This window comes from Plodia interpunctella, chromosome 18 (genome assembly GCF_027563975.2).
Source record: "Plodia interpunctella isolate USDA-ARS_2022_Savannah chromosome 18, ilPloInte3.2, whole genome shotgun sequence".
Lineage (NCBI taxonomy): Eukaryota > Metazoa > Arthropoda > Insecta > Lepidoptera > Pyralidae > Plodia > Plodia interpunctella.
The window spans coordinates 1,592,655-1,610,886 of NC_071311.1; the positions used below are offsets into that span (position 1 = coordinate 1,592,655).

At 34.9% G+C, this 18,232-nt stretch overlaps 2 protein-coding genes across 3 annotated transcripts; one reads left to right on the forward strand and one right to left on the reverse strand.

Moving 5' to 3' along the window:
• Positions 1–282: 282 nt before the first annotated feature.
• Positions 283–7,890, forward strand: LOC128677694 (uncharacterized protein). Its single transcript, XM_053758718.1, has 4 exons — positions 283–497; positions 574–785; positions 1,220–1,395; positions 3,839–7,890. The coding sequence occupies exons 1-4, from the start codon at positions 379–381 to the stop codon at positions 3,965–3,967; spliced, it is 636 nt and encodes a 211-aa protein (XP_053614693.1). The 5' UTR covers positions 283–378; the 3' UTR covers positions 3,968–7,890.
• A 294-nt stretch (positions 7,891–8,184) lies between these two features.
• Positions 8,185–18,145, reverse strand: Rchy1 (Ring finger and CHY zinc finger domain containing 1). 2 transcript variants are annotated; one of them, XM_053758716.2, is made up of 8 exons: positions 17,874–18,145; positions 16,536–16,697; positions 15,421–15,579; positions 14,347–14,529; positions 13,474–13,569; positions 11,323–11,408; positions 9,939–10,153; positions 8,185–9,171 (listed from the first exon to the last, which is right to left on the reverse strand). In XM_053758716.2, exons 1-7 carry the CDS (start codon positions 17,976–17,978, stop codon positions 9,985–9,987), a joined length of 960 nt encoding a protein of 319 aa, XP_053614691.1. In that variant the 5' UTR covers positions 17,979–18,145; the 3' UTR covers positions 8,185–9,171; positions 9,939–9,984. The 2 variants fall into 2 exon arrangements, with proteins under 2 accessions (XP_053614691.1, XP_053614690.1); XM_053758715.2 differs by having other exon boundaries at positions 8,185–10,153.
• Positions 18,146–18,232: the final 87 nt, after the last annotated feature.

Genomic DNA, 18,232 nt, shown 5'->3' on the forward strand with positions numbered 1-18,232 from the left:
AAGAACAAAAGAAATTCATAAACTACAAACAAAATTTGTTCTGAAGGTGCGGGTGCCAACGCTATCGTACCTGGGTATCGTTGATCTAAGCTTATACCTAATGAAATGCATGAAATAAAAACATTTTATTACATAGTGTTTCGAATTGAGTACCTATATAATTAATCGATTGAAATCTAGTCAAATGTATTGTTTAATCGACTTGATAATGTTTTTGTTGTGTTGTCAGCTTGTCAATCTGTCACTTTCACAATCAACTTTTGACGTTTCACGCGTATCACTGACATAAGTAGTCTTTTGTGTTGTGTTGTATGTGTTAGTTGGTTTCACTTGTAATCGTAAAAATAAGCGTATAAAATCGAGATAAAATTAAAAGAAATGTCTAACGAAAATACGCTAGATTTACATTATGTCCACCAGTCCTTTCAAAGAAGCCTAAAAGAGGAGGATGACGTGGTGATAGAGGCTTACATCGACGGTTATAATGAACTAGTCAAGTAAGGATTTTTAATTAGATTCCATTCTTTATTATAAACATATGGCTCAAGACTGACTAAACACATTGTTTCCCAGGTTCTTAAACCTTATCGGCACTGTGTTTTCGTTCGTGAGTAGTGATGTTAAAAGCAAAATTAAAGTCATGGAGAAACATAAAGAAGGGGAGAATGCCATTTATTACGAGTCCTTCAAAAAGATGATGAAGTATGAAAAAGAAACGTGTTTACATGATAAGAGTGGATTTGTCTCTGGCTCTCGGACTATGCTCAGATTACACAGGGGCTTAGGTGTGTATATTGTGGCTCTTTATTTTAACTAGCAACCCGACCAGGCTTCGCGCGGGAGCAATATTATGCATGTTATACACATATAAACCTCCTCTTAAATACCTGTTTAAAAAACCTGCATTAAAATATGTTACATCATTTTAAAGATCTAAACATACATAGGAACAGACAGTGGGAAGTGACTTTGTTTTATATTATGGTGTGATTTGTAACAATCCCTTCGACAAATAGGTGCTTTAATATTATAAATTCACATCGTCTGATATCATTTGTGTCCCTTCATGTTGTTGTAAATAAAAAAATATATTTTGAACACTTTCAATTTGCTAATATTTCCCAAAGTATTTCTTTTCCACAGTTGCAAAAAGTTTCAAAGTTAAATTTTAAATTAAATTTATTTATAAGAATTGTTAAGATATGAATCTTGTTTCCAGATTTCATAAGACTATTTTTAAAGAGATTAAGTGAGGCTGAAGAAACCGTGAACACCTGCACAACCTGCCAGAACTCCTACAACGAGACATTGGCCGAGTTCCATCCATGGTATATCCGTAAAGCAGCCACCTTAGCCATGCATGCTTTGCCTTCACGGCCAGACTTATTAAAAAAGGTATGTATCTAGTTTCTTTATTGAAATGATTAATGCAAAAATGTGATGACAATTTTGCTTTAATAATTATAAATCATTTATTGCAGGTATTTGTAAAATACATGACCCATATCACACTATAGAGACTACAATAATAATATGAACGGAAATTGCATGGTGGCCTAAAATGATAGGCAACAGCAGTAATCCCAAAGAGGGTGTCATCGGGCGGGCAGTGGATACACATAATAAGATCATTTAGACGAACATGAATGATCTATTCCATTTTATGTTAATTTTAATGATAAAATTATCATTAAAATTAGCATCAAATAGGCTGTTAGGAAATATAGCCAAATTATTCATAGTCCACATTCCAAATCATCAAAATTTAATGTCAAATTTTTTATGCTAACCCTGGGCTTTGGGGCGTCACAACTCCGAATGTAACCGGGAGCACATGAAGATAGAGAGATGCGTCAGAGTTAGTTTTTTGCAAAATCAAATAATAATTTAATCGACGACATTTGAAAGATGGAGAAACGATCTGAGGGCATTCAGAAAGAACTGGTCGGAGGTTGCGCAAGATAGAGAGAAATGGAAGGGGATGGGGGAGACCCTTGCTCAGCAGTGGGACAATAAGGGTTAGCAAAAAAAAAATATATTTTAAAAGTTAAACTAAAAGCAATTGAAATTTTGTAACTACATACTATATTATCTTGACAATCTGTATAATACATGTTTATTTTATAGTGTCTTTATCATAATGTGTTACATATCTATGTTGATATATTTTTAATACTAGCTTATCATATCAAAATTTATTATAGGTGATTTGACAGTAGGAAATAAACTAGTTTTGTAGGTAGGTACATTAACTTAAAAAAAGGAGTTTATTGAAGGCGATAGTTTAGTCGGATGCGATTATACAAGGCCGCCTGGTTGATGTTGTCAACCAGGCGAATGCTATTGTCGTCTATCAGCTGACAAGTACATAAGTCCCTTAGTCGCCTTACGAATATCCTCCTTAAGTGACTAAGGTTACACTACCTTAGTCACCTTAGGAGGATATTCGTGTCTAGGAAACTATATAGTATAGTTTCCAGCAGGAAATAGATACTCTTTCCTGTCTTTCTTATCTCCACACGTCCCGGTTTCGTTCTGCGCTCGGGGCTATGACGCAGCGAAGCCCGAGGTCAGAATAAAAAGTAACCTTAAAAGTTTTGAAGATTTGGCTACACTATCCCAATCCCAACTAATATTATAAACGGAAAAGTAAGTTTGTTTGTTACTTCTCCACTGTTTATCTAACTCAATAAACTTTCTTGAAATAAATAAATAAAATAAATAAATATATATTAAGACAAATCACACAGATTGAGCTAGCCCCAAAGTAAGTTCAAGACTTGTGTTATGGGATACTAACTCAACGATACTACATACTACAAATACATATATATAGATAAACATCCATGACCCGACCGGGGATCGAACCCGGGACCTCTCGGTTCAGTGGCAAGAACTTTACCACTGCACCACCGAGTGGCCACCATTTTATATAGCTACATGTAATTTGAATGACTGAGAAGGACATACTGTAATAAATAAAAAAAATATATCGACATCTTGTTTTTTAAACATTATTAAAAACTATGCCATTCTATTTAAGATCAATGACTATTAAATACGGTCAGTTAGCTCAGCAATTGGCCAAATTGTTTATTTGTCAATACACGCCATGATTCTGCGTCACTAAGCGAAGGTCGTGATTATCAGCAATTAACGAGACGCGCTAGCGTGTTATCAGATAGCGATGTGGAAGAAAATATATGACAGACAATCAATGTTAGGCAAACCTGTTTTTAAGGATATTACTGTCATACATTTTCTTCCACATCGTTCACTAGATTATACAAACGTATTTAAATCGAACCATTTTGGGCGAGGCGAGTGCATATTTACGCCGAGTAAGAAAATGTCAATTTATGATCGATGTAGGTACTTACACTCTACTTTTCACTTCGATTGCGGGGAATATATTATAATATTCGTAAATGTATTTAGGCGTCTTATTGTCCAGGTCAATTAAGTTATTGCCCAATTTCTACACCGATGCTGGCTACACATAAGTTGATTAAGACGAATATTTAGCTTTTTTACTCTAGACCATTTTACTTTTCCATTTTGTACGAGGAAAACGAGATATTCATAAACAACGATTTTGCGGCTCTAGAGCTTAAAAATTTAGTTTAGGCGTTGTATCCTAAATCATAAAGTCATTATTAGGAATATAGTCATGGGAATTTAATTGGAATATATCATCATCATATCGAGTGTGTTATTGCTAACACTAGTGTCAGATTTTATTCAAGTCGTCTAAAGGCGACATGACTACGAAATCCGATATGACTACACATAGTCATGGGAAGTGAAAATGTATTTATGTAAAAATATTTTTTTCCAGATCTTCGGCACAGACGAGCAGTTAACAGCTGCTATGACTGCGCTTCCCCAAGCGCTGGCCTCCTGCGACGAGGTCTACAGCAGGGTCCAACAGTTGTACACTGACTTTGAGTTCCACGAGTTGCCATAAAAATGGTAATAACCATCCGCCATCTTATTAACTCTTCCTTCTTAAACCCAGGATTATTTTTAATTTATTAAAATTTGACATTTGGCGAATTGAATTTTGTTATATTCAGTCGCAGATTTCAAATATAGCCTCTCCCTATTTCAAAGACTAGTAAGAGAAAACATTCTAAAGTAAACCATCCCAATATATAGTTGTCAAAATTGCAAGTAATAGAAACGCCTCTGTGTTCAATATTGTTTATTTTTTCAATAAGGTTTTTGAGACAAAATTCTAGATAGCCACTCTCATGTAAATGTAATTTTTGGAAATCGCTCCATGTATATACCGAATTTAAATATATTCTCATTAATTGATACTTAAAAAAGTATTATAGATCGACGTTAATTACAATATTATGATTTAATATATTTGATCTTGAGTAAACCATTCAACTGTAATTAATAAATAATAGCAGTTATTTTAGATGTAAAAACGTATTAATTTAAGATAAAGAAAAGTACAATTTTCATACTGTTTAAAACTATAAATCTATTCAGTAATTAACATATAGTATTTGTCATAATACAATAACCATGCAATATACTCGCCGAGTTCCAATACCACGATATAGTCGCAATTCGTGTTTAATTAATTCTCATACCGATTTTTATCTTTGACGTCGATAAATTGTTATCACATATAGCTATGTGCCTTAGCTGATTACACTTAAACTATATTATTTTTGCAATTGATCTAAAAATTATTTGCCAAAGAAATCAATAAAAACACTGTAATATGCTTGATCTCAATGATGGTATGGAATGACAATTAAAAAATGACGTTTTGTAATTATGTATAAATTTAAAATTATTATTATATTTGCATGTCGTTCGACTATTTGGTTGGAAGTTTTAAATAAATCTAAACGTATTTTTTTACTTTTCTATAAATGTAAAATTTTATAAAAAGTGTTGAAAATGTTATCTGTTGATAAATGTATTGAGCTCAAAATTGTAACAATTGCTCAGCTCATTTCATATAATACGTAGCTTTTGTACCAAAATCATTGCGAAATTGTGTAAAATTAAAATTTAAGCTAGAATTTAAACAGAATAGTTTCCATTGATGTTGCTTGTGATCCATGTCTGTATGACCTTTGTATGATGGCTAGCTAAAGAGTATATTATATGTTTGACTATGTAAGTCAACTAGGCTATATGTGGCTAAAATTCATGTAAGTATATCGGGACGTATCTTCGTATGTTAATATTGTTAATAAGTTTTCAACCGATTTAAAAATGCGGATCATTTATAGTGTTGCCTTAAAATCATTTGTGCAATATAAAATGACAGCTACAAATTAATGACAGATCAGATTACCAGATTAAAAAAATACTAGATATTGTTCTCAATTAATGCTAGGTTAATTAGGTGCAAATCCTTTTTCGCATCTAATGTAGAACATTCCATGTAATAAAAAAAGTTCTGTATTTTTAACATAGGTATAAATGTGTCGAAGTAATGAATTCGTCTAGATCTAGTATGATCCTAATATAACTATACAGTACTACCACGTTTATAAGTTACATCGGCAATATTCGACGGCGCTGAATAGCGCGTCCTACTGCCGAATCAAACCGAATACAAACTCAATAAAATAACGACCATATTACTAGGACTTAAGTCTTAAAATAAAAAAAAAATCAATGATTAGTGCGTACGACGCGACGGCGCGAACTCAGAAATGGCGCGTACGCGTCAGCCAATAGCGGACAGCTCTGTTCGCGGATAAACATGGCGCGCTCTGATTAGCTAAAATATTTTCGCGCCGTACAAAAATTTGACTTCTGCGCAGGTACATCGGTGTAACTTATAAAAGTGGTAGACCTGTACTTAATGTGACAGATACGCTCAATGTACGTAATCATTCCCTAAACCATGTTGGGTGCGTTTTCGTAAAAAAATCAAGAACCACTGAAGGTCGTATTGAAAATGTAATATATGGCGCCTCTAGCGGCTTATTCAATCGCAAAATCAGAGGTTTGTCATCCGATTTTTTGACGGACTGCTTGATGCGGCGCGGACATACGTCTACAGTAAATGTGCAGTCTTCCGGTCCGATTTTTCTTAGGATAACGACCACTAGAAGTGGTGGTGGTTAAGACGCCCGCCTGTGGATCGAAAGGTCCCAGGTTCGAATTTTACTCTGGCCACATGAGTTTGTGTACCAAGCTGACTCATGTATAGTAGTTTTCATCGACCACCACTTGCTTCCGGTGAAGGAAAACATCGTGAGGAAACCTGCACATTGGTTGATTATTATCTTGTGTGTGAAATGGAGAAGGCAATGGCAAACCACTCCATTAATAATGCCAAGAAAGTTGTATGTGTTTAATGCCACGTAATGACCACGACCCTCAGCCATGAGGAATACGACTATGAAGAAAGGCCAGTATCCAGTCGACCTTATTGTTTGCTTTCACACATTGCCGAGAGCATAGCTCTAAATAAAGATAATTATGAAAAAGAACTATTATTAAACTTGTTTTTGATTTAAAAATGCATAATTTAGGAAACTAGCTTATTTAATGTAAGCTTAGCTTATTTAATGTAAATTTATTTGAACATTTAGTGTCTTAAAATTCGAACTCTTGCCTTTTGTTTGTTAATTACGCATATTTTATTTTAGAATTATATAACATAGCACACATCTTATATTTTACAAGTAAAAAACATATATGCTATGCTTCAGTAACATTTTTTTCAGTATTTTATCAGTGTTCACAAATAGTCACATTTCATTTGCGCTGCACTTTTATGGTAACGTAGTAACAATAAATACGTATCTAATTAAATATCTATGTGGGACAACACTATGTTGCCAGGTTGAATTCTGAATATAACTTAGATTGAGAAACCTTTAGCGTAGTCACATGAGACAGAACTATTTCGTAACAATGTTAAGCCTACCCGTACTACGCAGTAAACAAGACCTTGTAGGAACCGCGACGTGGTATGGGACAAAAGATATCAGCGTTGTCCTGTTTCTACTCGTATGAACGAAACTGAGGTTAACACGATGTCTTTAATATTCTCTCTACATAACTACCTGTAGTAAAAGTTATATTAGGTAGCTATCACCCATTCAAGTTTTGTCTACGCTTCGAACTGGACAGTTTTATTTATAAGGTAAAAACTAACACCGATTTTTGGTTACAATTACAATAAGTTTTGTCCCTATGTAACCACCGTTTAATAAACGTAAATCCGTTTAATAAACCGTAAAGAACGAGACAAACATATAACGTTGATTTTAAAAATAATAGGTTCAATTTTTTGTCGGTCGGTCGGGTGCAATTAAGTTCTAGTATTACGAATGGCCCCTTGTAAAGCAAGTACAAAAGCGGAATACAATTTACTGTTACACGTGACGTTCCACTAGAAAAGGTATCTTCTGGGAGGCAGTCGCCTACGACGTATATTATGCATTGTATAAAAACGCTTCCCGCTGTCTGTCTGCCCCTATGTATGCTTAGATATTTAAAACTACGCAACGGATTTTGATGCGGCTTTGTTTATAGGTAATGTGATTTCATCAGGAAAGTTTAGGAATAATTTATTATGGTTTTACCCGAACGAAGCCAGAACGTTTCGCTAGTAATTAAAGTAAATGATAAATAGTTGTCATGGAACGTAAAGCATATAAAGATACCTACTGTATTATATTAAAACAGGCCGCTTGTCTATAATAAAAATGAGAAACATTTTAAACGACTTCCCTCCAAAAGGTTCTCTGGTGGAACGTCAAATATTTTCATTATTAACATAATAAGTTTAGCATAGACAACAGCAACATTCCTGCTGGCTGACGTAGTTTTTATAATGTGAATTAATTTATAAAGATATGAGATTTTGTATTTACAATTACATATTTTGCCAACAAACTTGCCTTTTATTTGTATGTACCGGATAAAACAATGCTCTTGTGAGAAACAACAAATATTGAAATGTTAACTATTGCACAATATAGTGTGCACAAAATTGTTTTTATATTATTTCCTAAGTAAATATATATATTTACGATAGTAGATCCAGGGCCGCGCGCGGGAAATCGATGCATCGATCGGATTCTAGAAATAAGTGACGCGTCTTGGATCCTGATCCTGCATTAGTGGCCGGAGCGAAAAATTTCGTTTTGAAGATTTCAGTTCTATTGATATGTAAATAAAACAACAATATACCGTTTGGGCATTTATTCGATGCACAAAAATAAAATATAACATTTTTTATTTCATTTGGATGTAATTCGTCCCAAATCAACAATACAAAATGATAAACTTGGCTCACAGTTTGCTTATTCTGAATATATACATTAACTTAGCTAGTAATAGCTACCTACATGTAAAAAAAAGTGGCAACAAAAAAGCGACATTGCATCATTGATTTACATTTCCAACCAATAGGGTTAAGAGAAATCCCCATTTATAGTAATAAATGGGGATTTCTCTTAACCCTTTCACCGCGAACGTCGGATTAATCGGACAAACACTTTCGCAGCCATTTCGCGAGCGTCGTATATATGCGACCAAAAATCACTGTAATGTGTTGCACATCCCTATTTCTTGTAGGTATGTACTTTAGATTCACCATGCTTCACGCTGGCAGCACAACTAATTTTAAGTGTTGCGGTAAAAGGGTTAAACGATGCACTGACGTTACTGCTTGGAGCAAAATCGACTGGACGTATTTTAATGAAACTTGGTACACGGGTAAAATAAAATCTAGTACACATTCATATGGTAGCATTTTAACAAAATTTCCACAGCCATAAATAAAATATAATCACATATTTACAATCCACAATGAGAAGGTTGGTTTAGCATATTAAGCTTGTAAAAAAAAATAAAATTTAATAGTAAGTTTAAAATCATAGACTTTTCTATGCTAGTTAATTATTAGAAAGATTAAAATTGACGGTTTCTTTTCTTCAAAATTACTAAAGATTTTATTTTAAAAAATAACATTTCTCTCCGTAATTAAAAAATACCTGGTTTAAATATATACATAATCTCGGGGGGTATGTAGTAAAAGAAATAATAGATAAATTACAGAGAAAATAGACTTAAAGATTGAGATAAATAGAGCCTCTTTACATTGAAGGAACTGATGTGATCATGTACCATATCATAGATTGTCTTAAATAAAATGTGGGTGTGCCGTGTTACCTGTTTTGAAGAATGAAGATGAAGATTATAATCTCACTATATAATAAATATATTTATATTAAACTTAAATACTATGTAGATATTGCGATGAGATAAATATACACAGGATGGTTTTGAAGAAAAGCCAATTTTTACAATATAATCAGTAATTAATAAATAACCACCCATATCGACATCCAAATTAAGAAAATGTAGATCACATAATTTAAAAAAAAAACAAAATTGATTTAAATTGTGATATTGAAAAAATGTAGTACGTAATTAATTTATTTATATATTCTTTTGGAAAATGTGAAATAAGACTGAATTTTTTGAAAAAGAAAATGCGAAAGGTATGGCAGGTATTAACAATATTGAAATCTATATTCATATGAAAATATAGTATATGCATATTTGACGGATGAGTAAAAATACCTATAATCTAAGTAGCTAACACAATAATATTCTAATTAAAATTATGATAATTATCATAAAAAATGTTTTAACGTATATTTTACATTAATAATTAATCAAAGGTAAACAGCGCTTATGTTACTTTGTACAAGTTATTGCTGGAGTTGTCAAAAGCATAGAAAAATGGACTTTATTATCATTGGAATACGGTAGATACTTGAGCGTTGCTAATGGACTATCACAGTGCGCTAGACTATGAAACTTCCCGTCTAATCCAATAAGTTTATTTTATCAAAAACTAACATTTCTACAAATCGTTTTTACAGTTTGACCAACACACAAAAAAATTATATAACAACAGTGGCGCCACCCACCTGTACAAGTTCAGCCGTGGCGCCATCTAGGAGCGGGGTCCTATTGTCAGGCTTGCGGGGGCTCGTCCAGCGGGTTGGCACGCGGCAGCTCGTCGTCCTCCGTCCTTGTCTCGCACGGCTGCGACGTCGCGGATGATGATCCGCTGTGGGACGATGTTGATGACGAACTTGATGGTGATGATGAGGAGTCACCCGCTTCAGGGTTGGCGGAATCTCTGAAGGTGATAGAAATGTTGTGTTAAATAAATGTACTTTATTATTTTTGCCTAAATTAAATTGTCTACTTTCAACTATTCGCCATTTTGTTTTGGCGGTAAATATGACGACAGGTTGTTGCATGAAAATTACTTTGTGTAGATACGGCAAATTTATTATGGAGCGTTCTACGACGGAATAACGTGTTTTAATTATAAAAACGTTTTACTCAACCCCATTATGTATTGCGGAAACTCTATATATCACAGTAGAAACATTACAAAGAATGTTTCCAGGTCGATTAATTTCGAGAAACGGTGACATTGATCCCCAAGATCGCCTGATTTAACAGCTCCTGACTTTTTTCTGTGGGGCTATCTAAAGGAACGTGTCTATGCTAACAGGCCAATGAACCTTCAGCAATTAAAACAAAATATTCGAGACACAGTAACTGAGATAAGGCAGGAAATGTGATGAAAAACGCGATGAAAAGTGTTCGCATCTGCGGTGCTGCTAGAGCTGGATATTTGTCTGACATTGTTTTCCATGTTTAACTGCCGACACTAAATACTATAATAAACAAGGAATAATTGATAAATCAAATCATTTATTCAGAAATTTGGCCTTCACAGGCACTTTTTCACGTCATATTCTAAATTGAATGATGTTTACCAAAGCTACAAACTACTAGCTTTTCCGAACGATCACTGCTGAGAAGAAATGCCGAAAGAAACTCATTCAAACAGTGTTGGTCCCTATTATGCCAGAAGGGCTTACCATTTTTTAAATATAAATTTATGTATAATTTTTTATCAGTAATATAACAATGTATATAGACGACCTCGGTGGCGCAGTGGTAAAGTTCTTGCCACTGAACCGAGAGGTCCCGGGTTCGTTCCCGGGTTATATATATATATATATTGTAATATATTTTATATTTCATGGAATACATTTACAAAATTGAAGTGTATACCTGTTATTTGGCCATCCTGTATATTTAATACTGAGCTAACCTGCTCGCTAACGCCTTCATCAGATTTTTATCAATTTATTTTTATTATATCATAAAATAAAAAAAAACTTTATTATGCTACACTAGATAAAGGATTTTATTAGACAGTACGTGTCAAAATTTACAATAATCTGTTTTCTTTTTAGCAAATTGTGGCAAATGTGTTAATAAACTTACTTGTGAAATCCATTCGTCTGACAAGTATTGTAAGCGCCACAATGCTGGCATTTTAGACCGACTACGTGAAATTTCACCGTCGACAGCTGTAAAAAAATGACATCTTAGCAAAAACCAGTTAGGCGACTATCCCAATTAATATTATAAATACGAAATTAAGTTTGTTTGTTTGTTACCTCTTCACGCGTTATCTATTCAACGAATCTTCTTGAAATTTCGCATAATTTAAGAGTATGGATAAGGACATAAGGTACCTTTCATCGCGGAAAAACCTATGATTTGCAAAAAACCCGTATTCTATTATAGGTGGGGCTAAACGCTAATAATTTAACTTTTCAATAAAAACACTAGATGGCGCTGTGTGTATTTTAAATGCGTTTCATTTTAATTATCCCAATCCGATTTTGATACGAAGAAAAAACTGTTTCCGAGCGCAGTAGTCTTATAATAAAAAGAAATATGACGAAATATAATAATGTCCATTCGTATACACATATTGCCTAAAATTAAATAGGGGCTTAGGTTAGGCTAGGGTGTGCGTAGTGCCAAATGCGGTAGGCGTTGACACCGAATGGTTTTAGTGGGTTAAAGTCCCACACACCTGTCCGGCTTCCCGTGGCCGGATGGACGGGACGAGCGTCTTTCCACACAAAAAAAAGGGTGTGCGTAGTGCGACTTTGTTATTTGCATGTCAACATCGAGTCGATTCGCAGTTAGAGGCAGCTGACCAATCACAGTGGGTCATTGTGACGCAACGACAACTACACCGCAATGTGATTGGTTATCATCTAATCAGGTAATAATCGTTTGTCTATCAAGTCACATATGCTAATTAATTCTGTATCTTATCAATATTAGGCATATTAGGTGATCACACCCGTCGATCATAAGATGCTATCAATTAGTAAACTTTTAAGTAGGCATTATTGAAATAATCCCTCGTACATCGTTATTCCTGCTATATATTTTTAATATCAACATTTTGGCAACTAATAAATATGTTTGTGACAAATTTCTAATGGATGAAATTTGGTATAATACCAATTATGAACACCTATTAGGTATACCAGCGCAAAAATTAAAACATATAAATGGAGCGAAAATAATTCAACCAATGAAATGATGTGGCATTGGCGGACGGGTTTGCCGCGCTATGATTGCATAGCGCGGCAAACCCGTCCGCCATTGGTTATTACAAAAAGCTATTTCACCAAAAAATTTAGCAGCATCGGTTGAAGATATGTTTATAAGTTGTTGGTTGTTGTGTGGTTGAAGATATGTGTAAGTAAGAAGATTTTAGGTGAACACTATATTTTAATTTTTGTTTATTGAATTAGAAATTCTTTATTATTGATGATAACTGGATATATCTGGAGCATAGCATATGGATGCGAAACATGGACACTCACCAAAAATGATACCGACAGATGGAAAAAATAAGCTGGACAGAGAGAAAAAGCAATGAGGAACTACTGGAAATTGTAAACGAAAAGAGAAGATTGCTGACAGAAATAGAAAATAGAAGGGGAAGAATGATTGGCCACTGGATACGACACGATGCCTTATTTAAAACTATTTTTGAAGGAAAGGTGAAAGGAAGAAGAGGTCCAGGGAGACCGAGGAAGAGTTATACAAGCCAACTGAAAGAGAAGGCAGGCGTTGTGTCGTATCGAGACCTTAAAAGCAAAGCCAAAAGGATAGAGAGGCGTGGCGTATACTCCACCGACAAGAGCATAGCTCTTAAATAAGAAGAAGAAGATAACAGGCAGCTTTTGCAGCTGATGTGTCTATGTCAGGAAGCGTTGAAAGTAGTATAGTCAGTTCTCTTCATAAAGTCATTGATATTCATTTCTCACTTTATTTTAATTAAATTTTAATTACAATACAGCGAACAATGTACATGTGTGTCGTACATTGTTCACATCTATCCACTAGTCAAGTCAGTTTGTTGATGTTGAGAAGTACTCTCTCTCTTAACTGAGCGTGTTCGCGTTAGCTCCGCTTTCCTACATTTTCGTCTCCACTTCACACGGTCGTCGGCACCCCTAGTTGTCACACCATTGACCCGCATATAAATCTTGACGACATCAAGTCAGCACTTCTTTGGTTTGCCCATTGTGAGAACTGATAGATGGTTGATTGGGGAAGTACCTTGTGGCAGTCCTTGCAGAGAATGGTGGCTTTATAGTCTGCGTATTCTGGTGGCATGGGCGTCGCCGCAACTTCCGAGTCCAAGTAGCTCCACAACTGGAATAGATAGGAGACTATGACATATAATTTACTGCCGTCATAATACAGTTGCACACTTCCGTCCCTTTTCATGAAACAATCACGTCACGACTTACGAAGCTTCACAAAACAATCACAGCCTTGACAATATAGTTTTTTAAAAGTATGAATGTGGGTAATTCCTGTTCACTTCCGTCCCTTTTCAGTTAAACACACACTCTGAAGTAAGAAAACTAACATTGGTCGCGACTTACCCTCCTTATCCATCCATAAGGAAGGCCAATGCCTCAACAGTGGGGTCGTTTCAATTGTTGATGAATAGCAAATAAATAAATATAAATATATTAGGACAAATCACACAGATTGAGCTAGCCCCAAAGTAAGTTCTAGACTTGTGTTATGGGAACTCAACGATACTATATTTTATAACATATACATATATAGATAAACATCCAAGATCCGGGCCAATCAGAAAAAGATCATTTTCCATCGTGACCCGACCGGGGATCGAACCCGGGATCTCTCGGTTCAAAGGCAAGCACTATACCACTGCGCCATCGAGGTCGTCAAAAAGTAAACTAACGAACTGCTCCACAACACACGAAGTATGATCTCACAAGGACTCTGGGCTTAACGAGGACACGCACGGAGATCTTCCTCTATGATCACGTGGTTAAAGCTAGTTAGTAACAACTTCCTGTTACATGAGACAATTTTGAGGGAATCACACGTAAAGTTTGCCACACACTCACGTTGGAATCACACCTAAAGTTTGAAAGTTTGGCACAGACTCACGTTGGCCATGTCGATCATGCTGGTCTGGCAAGTGGGGCAGGCGTAGTGGCCCGAGTGCAGCAGCTGCTCGAAGCAGGGCCGGTGCAGCAGGTGGCCGCAGTCCGGGATGTGGCACGGGATCCGCGACGTGTGGATGTCCTCGAGGCACACGGGGCAGTTGGAGCGCGATACGTTTTCTACGCACTACGGGGTATGAATGAATAAAAAATTTGCTGAACACACTTTCCGAAAATAAATGGTATTTATACATATAGAAATAATTTTTGATTTCATATGCGTTCATTGAAGGAGTTGGCTTCAAAATCAAAATCAAATCATTTATTCAGAAATTAGGCCCTCACAGGCACTTTTTCACGTCATATTCTAAATTAAATGATGTTTACCAAAGCTACAAACTACTAGCATTTCGGAACGACCACTGCTGAGAAGAAATGCCGAAAGAAACTCATTCAAACAGTGTTGGTCCCTATTATGCCAGAAGGGCTTACCATTTTTTAAATATAAATTTATGTATAATTTTTTATCAGTAATATAACATGTAAGTACACAATAAAGTACATGGTCAAAAGGTATACTGAAACATATTATGATTGTGATCAAGTGCTGATGAAAGGAAAATATATATATACTTATATATATATATGTATAATTAACCAAACAAAAAAAACTTTTAATAAATACATAGGTACTCGATCTCCATAATCTAACATAATAGATACCTATGTTACTTTCAGACACTTAAGCTTTGGAGAGAGAACAATGGAAGGAACTCCACCGACAAGAGCCTCATTCTTAAATTACATGATGATGATGAAGACGATGCTTTCATTATCGTCCAAGAGTGAAAAGGAAATGTCTTTGTCGAGTACACTACAAGCTATTGCACGCGGCTTCGCCCGCGTTATTTTTCCGGGATGAAAGGTACCCATGTCCCTCTCCATACTTCAAACTACATGTATGCAAAATTTCAAAAAGATTGGTCGGATAGATAGAGCGTGAAGAGGTAGCCAAACAAACTAACTTTCGCATTTATGATATTAGTTAGGATTATTCTTATCTTCTCTATGATCTTACTCTATGGCCCACTCGTTGCAGCTGCACAGGCAGACACATATTGCATCGCTCGCAGTGGAAGAACCTGTCACGTCCGCCCACGCGGCATATACCGCAGCCGTCACAATGGTACTGCTTCTTGTCCTCATCGTCAAATAAGTTGCAGATCAGACATGTGTACTGTAAAGGCAATATGTTTTAAAATGTGAGATTATGTATATATATGATAGCAGATAAAACAAATGGAATGATTGTTTGTAAACTTTTTAATGCACAAAGAAAATAAGAAAACAATAAAAAAAGACTCATAATGCTACTGATAATGTTTATAAGTATTTACTAAATGTTTCTTAAATTAGTAAGAAATCATCATTTCCACCGTTTCAGACTTTCTTTAAATTAGTCAAAAATCATACCAAGCAATTTGGTAGGTCATTTTCAAAAATAAACATGCAAAATATTTGCGATTTTTTAAGTGGATAAACAACTTTTGTGTTTTCTATTTATAATTATTCTGGGCCTAATATTTTTAGGCCCATACACAAATGTGTATAGATTACCCGCAGGAGATAACATTGAAAAAACTCAAATTTTCCGCGCGTAATCAACGAATCATTGTTCACGTTGTTGTTTCATAAACGATGTTGTGTGAACAAACTTACAAGAAAAAAAAAATATATGTGATTTAACACATCAAAAGGGACTTTATGGCGGCTGGCACTTAGGTCTTAATCGCCGTTGTTTTAATATTTATCGCCTTTGTTCCAATACAAAATAATGGCGTAAATACCGTTCGACATAAGGTCCCTTTTGATTTGGACGACCACATATAATTGAGTCTGTAAAACCACATTATGATATAATTATCCATTCAAATTCTTTGTGTGGTTCTACTTTTAAGTAGACCACTCAGTTCCACATTCTCCCATGGATGTCTTCAGTCGGACGATGGTCGTGACGACCCCCCTGGTTGTCACACATAGCTTGGCGAAAAGGCAAAAGTAGCATTCTAAAGTCTTAAGGTGGATTCACAGGCAGGCAACGGTTGTTAAAATTTACAAAAGTGTTTTGTTAGAATGTACAAAGTTTTTTCACTGAGCTCAGGTTTTTGAGTTCAATGGAAAGTTGCAAAATACCTTTCCAAAAGTGACACCGCAGTTCTCACAAACGGCCTGCACCTTCTGCCGCGTGTCGCATTCTGTGCAGATCAGCTCGGTCACCAGTTTCCTGTTCAGGTAGTGCTGTTCATTCTCGTCGTGGCAGTACCGGCACATATATAATTTGTTGCAACATGGCGTCTGAAAATGAGATGATTTGCAATATTGTTAAAATTTCTTGAAGCATTATCATTCTTTAAGTTGTAAATCTGTCTATTATACTTCACATAAAGGAATTTGCAAGGACACATGATACAACATAATGCCGTCTTTAAAAAGGAAAAGTGGAAGTAAGAATGGACCTCAGAAGACCCCAAGATAATGATGTATTGTACCAAGAGGTGAAGCAATAAAGCAAGCTATGGAGAGAGAGCAATGGAAGGAATTCCATTGATAAGAGCCTTGTTCTTACATAGACAATGATGAAGGGATACAATGGTATTTCTTAAACCTACAAACTACTAGCATTTCAGAAAGACCTTTGCTAAGAAGATTTCAGAATACTTTTAGTATTTAAATAGCTGATTTCCCTCATTATTAATAATGAAATAATTAAAATTTTCTAATTTTTATTTTATACTATTTTGGCAATTTTTTATTAATGTAATCTAGAGGTAATGAAATTTCAAACACATTACATATACATATATTATATTTATGAATAAAATAACTAATACAAAATGCTAGTAGTAGCCTTCTAAGGTATCATATTTTGGTCTAATTAAAAAAGTAGTATGTAATGAGATAAATTTGCCATTTCATGAAATGTAGTATGATATTCCTAGCATATATCATATAACATATACCTTTTGTGACTTTTAAATAAAGTGCTAAATTTTTTTTTTTGCCCTGATATAATTCCTGATAAAAGCAACAAGCATCATGACTGATTGATTGACATTGACTCATAAAAAATGACAAAATTACATAGCATTTTTTTAATTACCTATCCAGAAAAGGACCAAAATATGGTCGTTTTTCACCACAATTATCAGCAGACTATGAGAAAAAGTATCGGACTCTGGCGGAGGAACAAACCGGAAAACGTTCAAATGAGAGATTCAGACAAAGACTATATTGATATATAGTTTTTAAAGACAGATGTTCTGGAAATGAATTGATGTAAAAATAACACCAAGTTCGGCGGGTTTCAGTTCGTTGACATCGCTTTGTTTGTTTCCTAAATTTAATTCTAGATCGAATGGATTTTGCGTCGTGAAAGCTTTAATTATAGAATGGCAGGCTTCCTCAAGTGAATCTAAGAGTTTTTGGAAACCATATAGATTAATTATCCAATGAATTAAAAGACAAACTTACCACAAACTTAGCACGGCGTTTGTAATGGGCACAACCAATGCGTTTCTCACTGATTTGCTGTGACGAAGCACTATCTCCATTCGCCTCTATATTTTCCTCAGACATTTTCGAAGATCACAATCACAAACAAGCCTTGACAATTAGAGTTCAAGGCTAGCGAATATCACTGCACTGAATAGATTTCTTCAATTCATTACATTTAATAGAAATTAGAAAATGACGAATAACAAAATCACCTAAACGTGACAGTTCGCATCGGAATTTATTTTGACATTTTTGACAAACAATTATGAAATGACATAAGTTTGACTTTTTTATTCAATGAAGTTAGAGAAGTTTCTATATGGCGGCGTATGTAT

Coding starts and splice junctions, on each gene's coding strand:
- LOC128677694 (XM_053758718.1), top strand. CDS start 379: ATGTCTAACGAAAATACGCTAGATTTACATTATGTCCACCAGTCCTTT. Junction 498..573: donor GGTTATAATGAACTAGTCAA/GTAAGGATTTTT, acceptor ATTGTTTCCCAG/GTTCTTAAACCTTATCGGCA. Junction 786..1,219: donor CAGATTACACAGGGGCTTAG/GTGTGTATATTG, acceptor TCTTGTTTCCAG/ATTTCATAAGACTATTTTTA.
- Rchy1 (XM_053758716.2), bottom strand. CDS start 17,978: ATGTCTGAGGAAAATATAGAGGCGAATGGAGATAGTGCTTCGTCACAG. Junction 16,698..17,873: donor AACGCCGTGCTAAGTTTGTG/GTAAGTTTGTCT, acceptor TCTCATTTTCAG/ACGCCATGTTGCAACAAATT. Junction 14,530..15,420: donor TGCAACGAGTGGGCCATAGA/GTAAGATCATAG, acceptor CATACCCCGTAG/TGCGTAGAAAACGTATCGCG.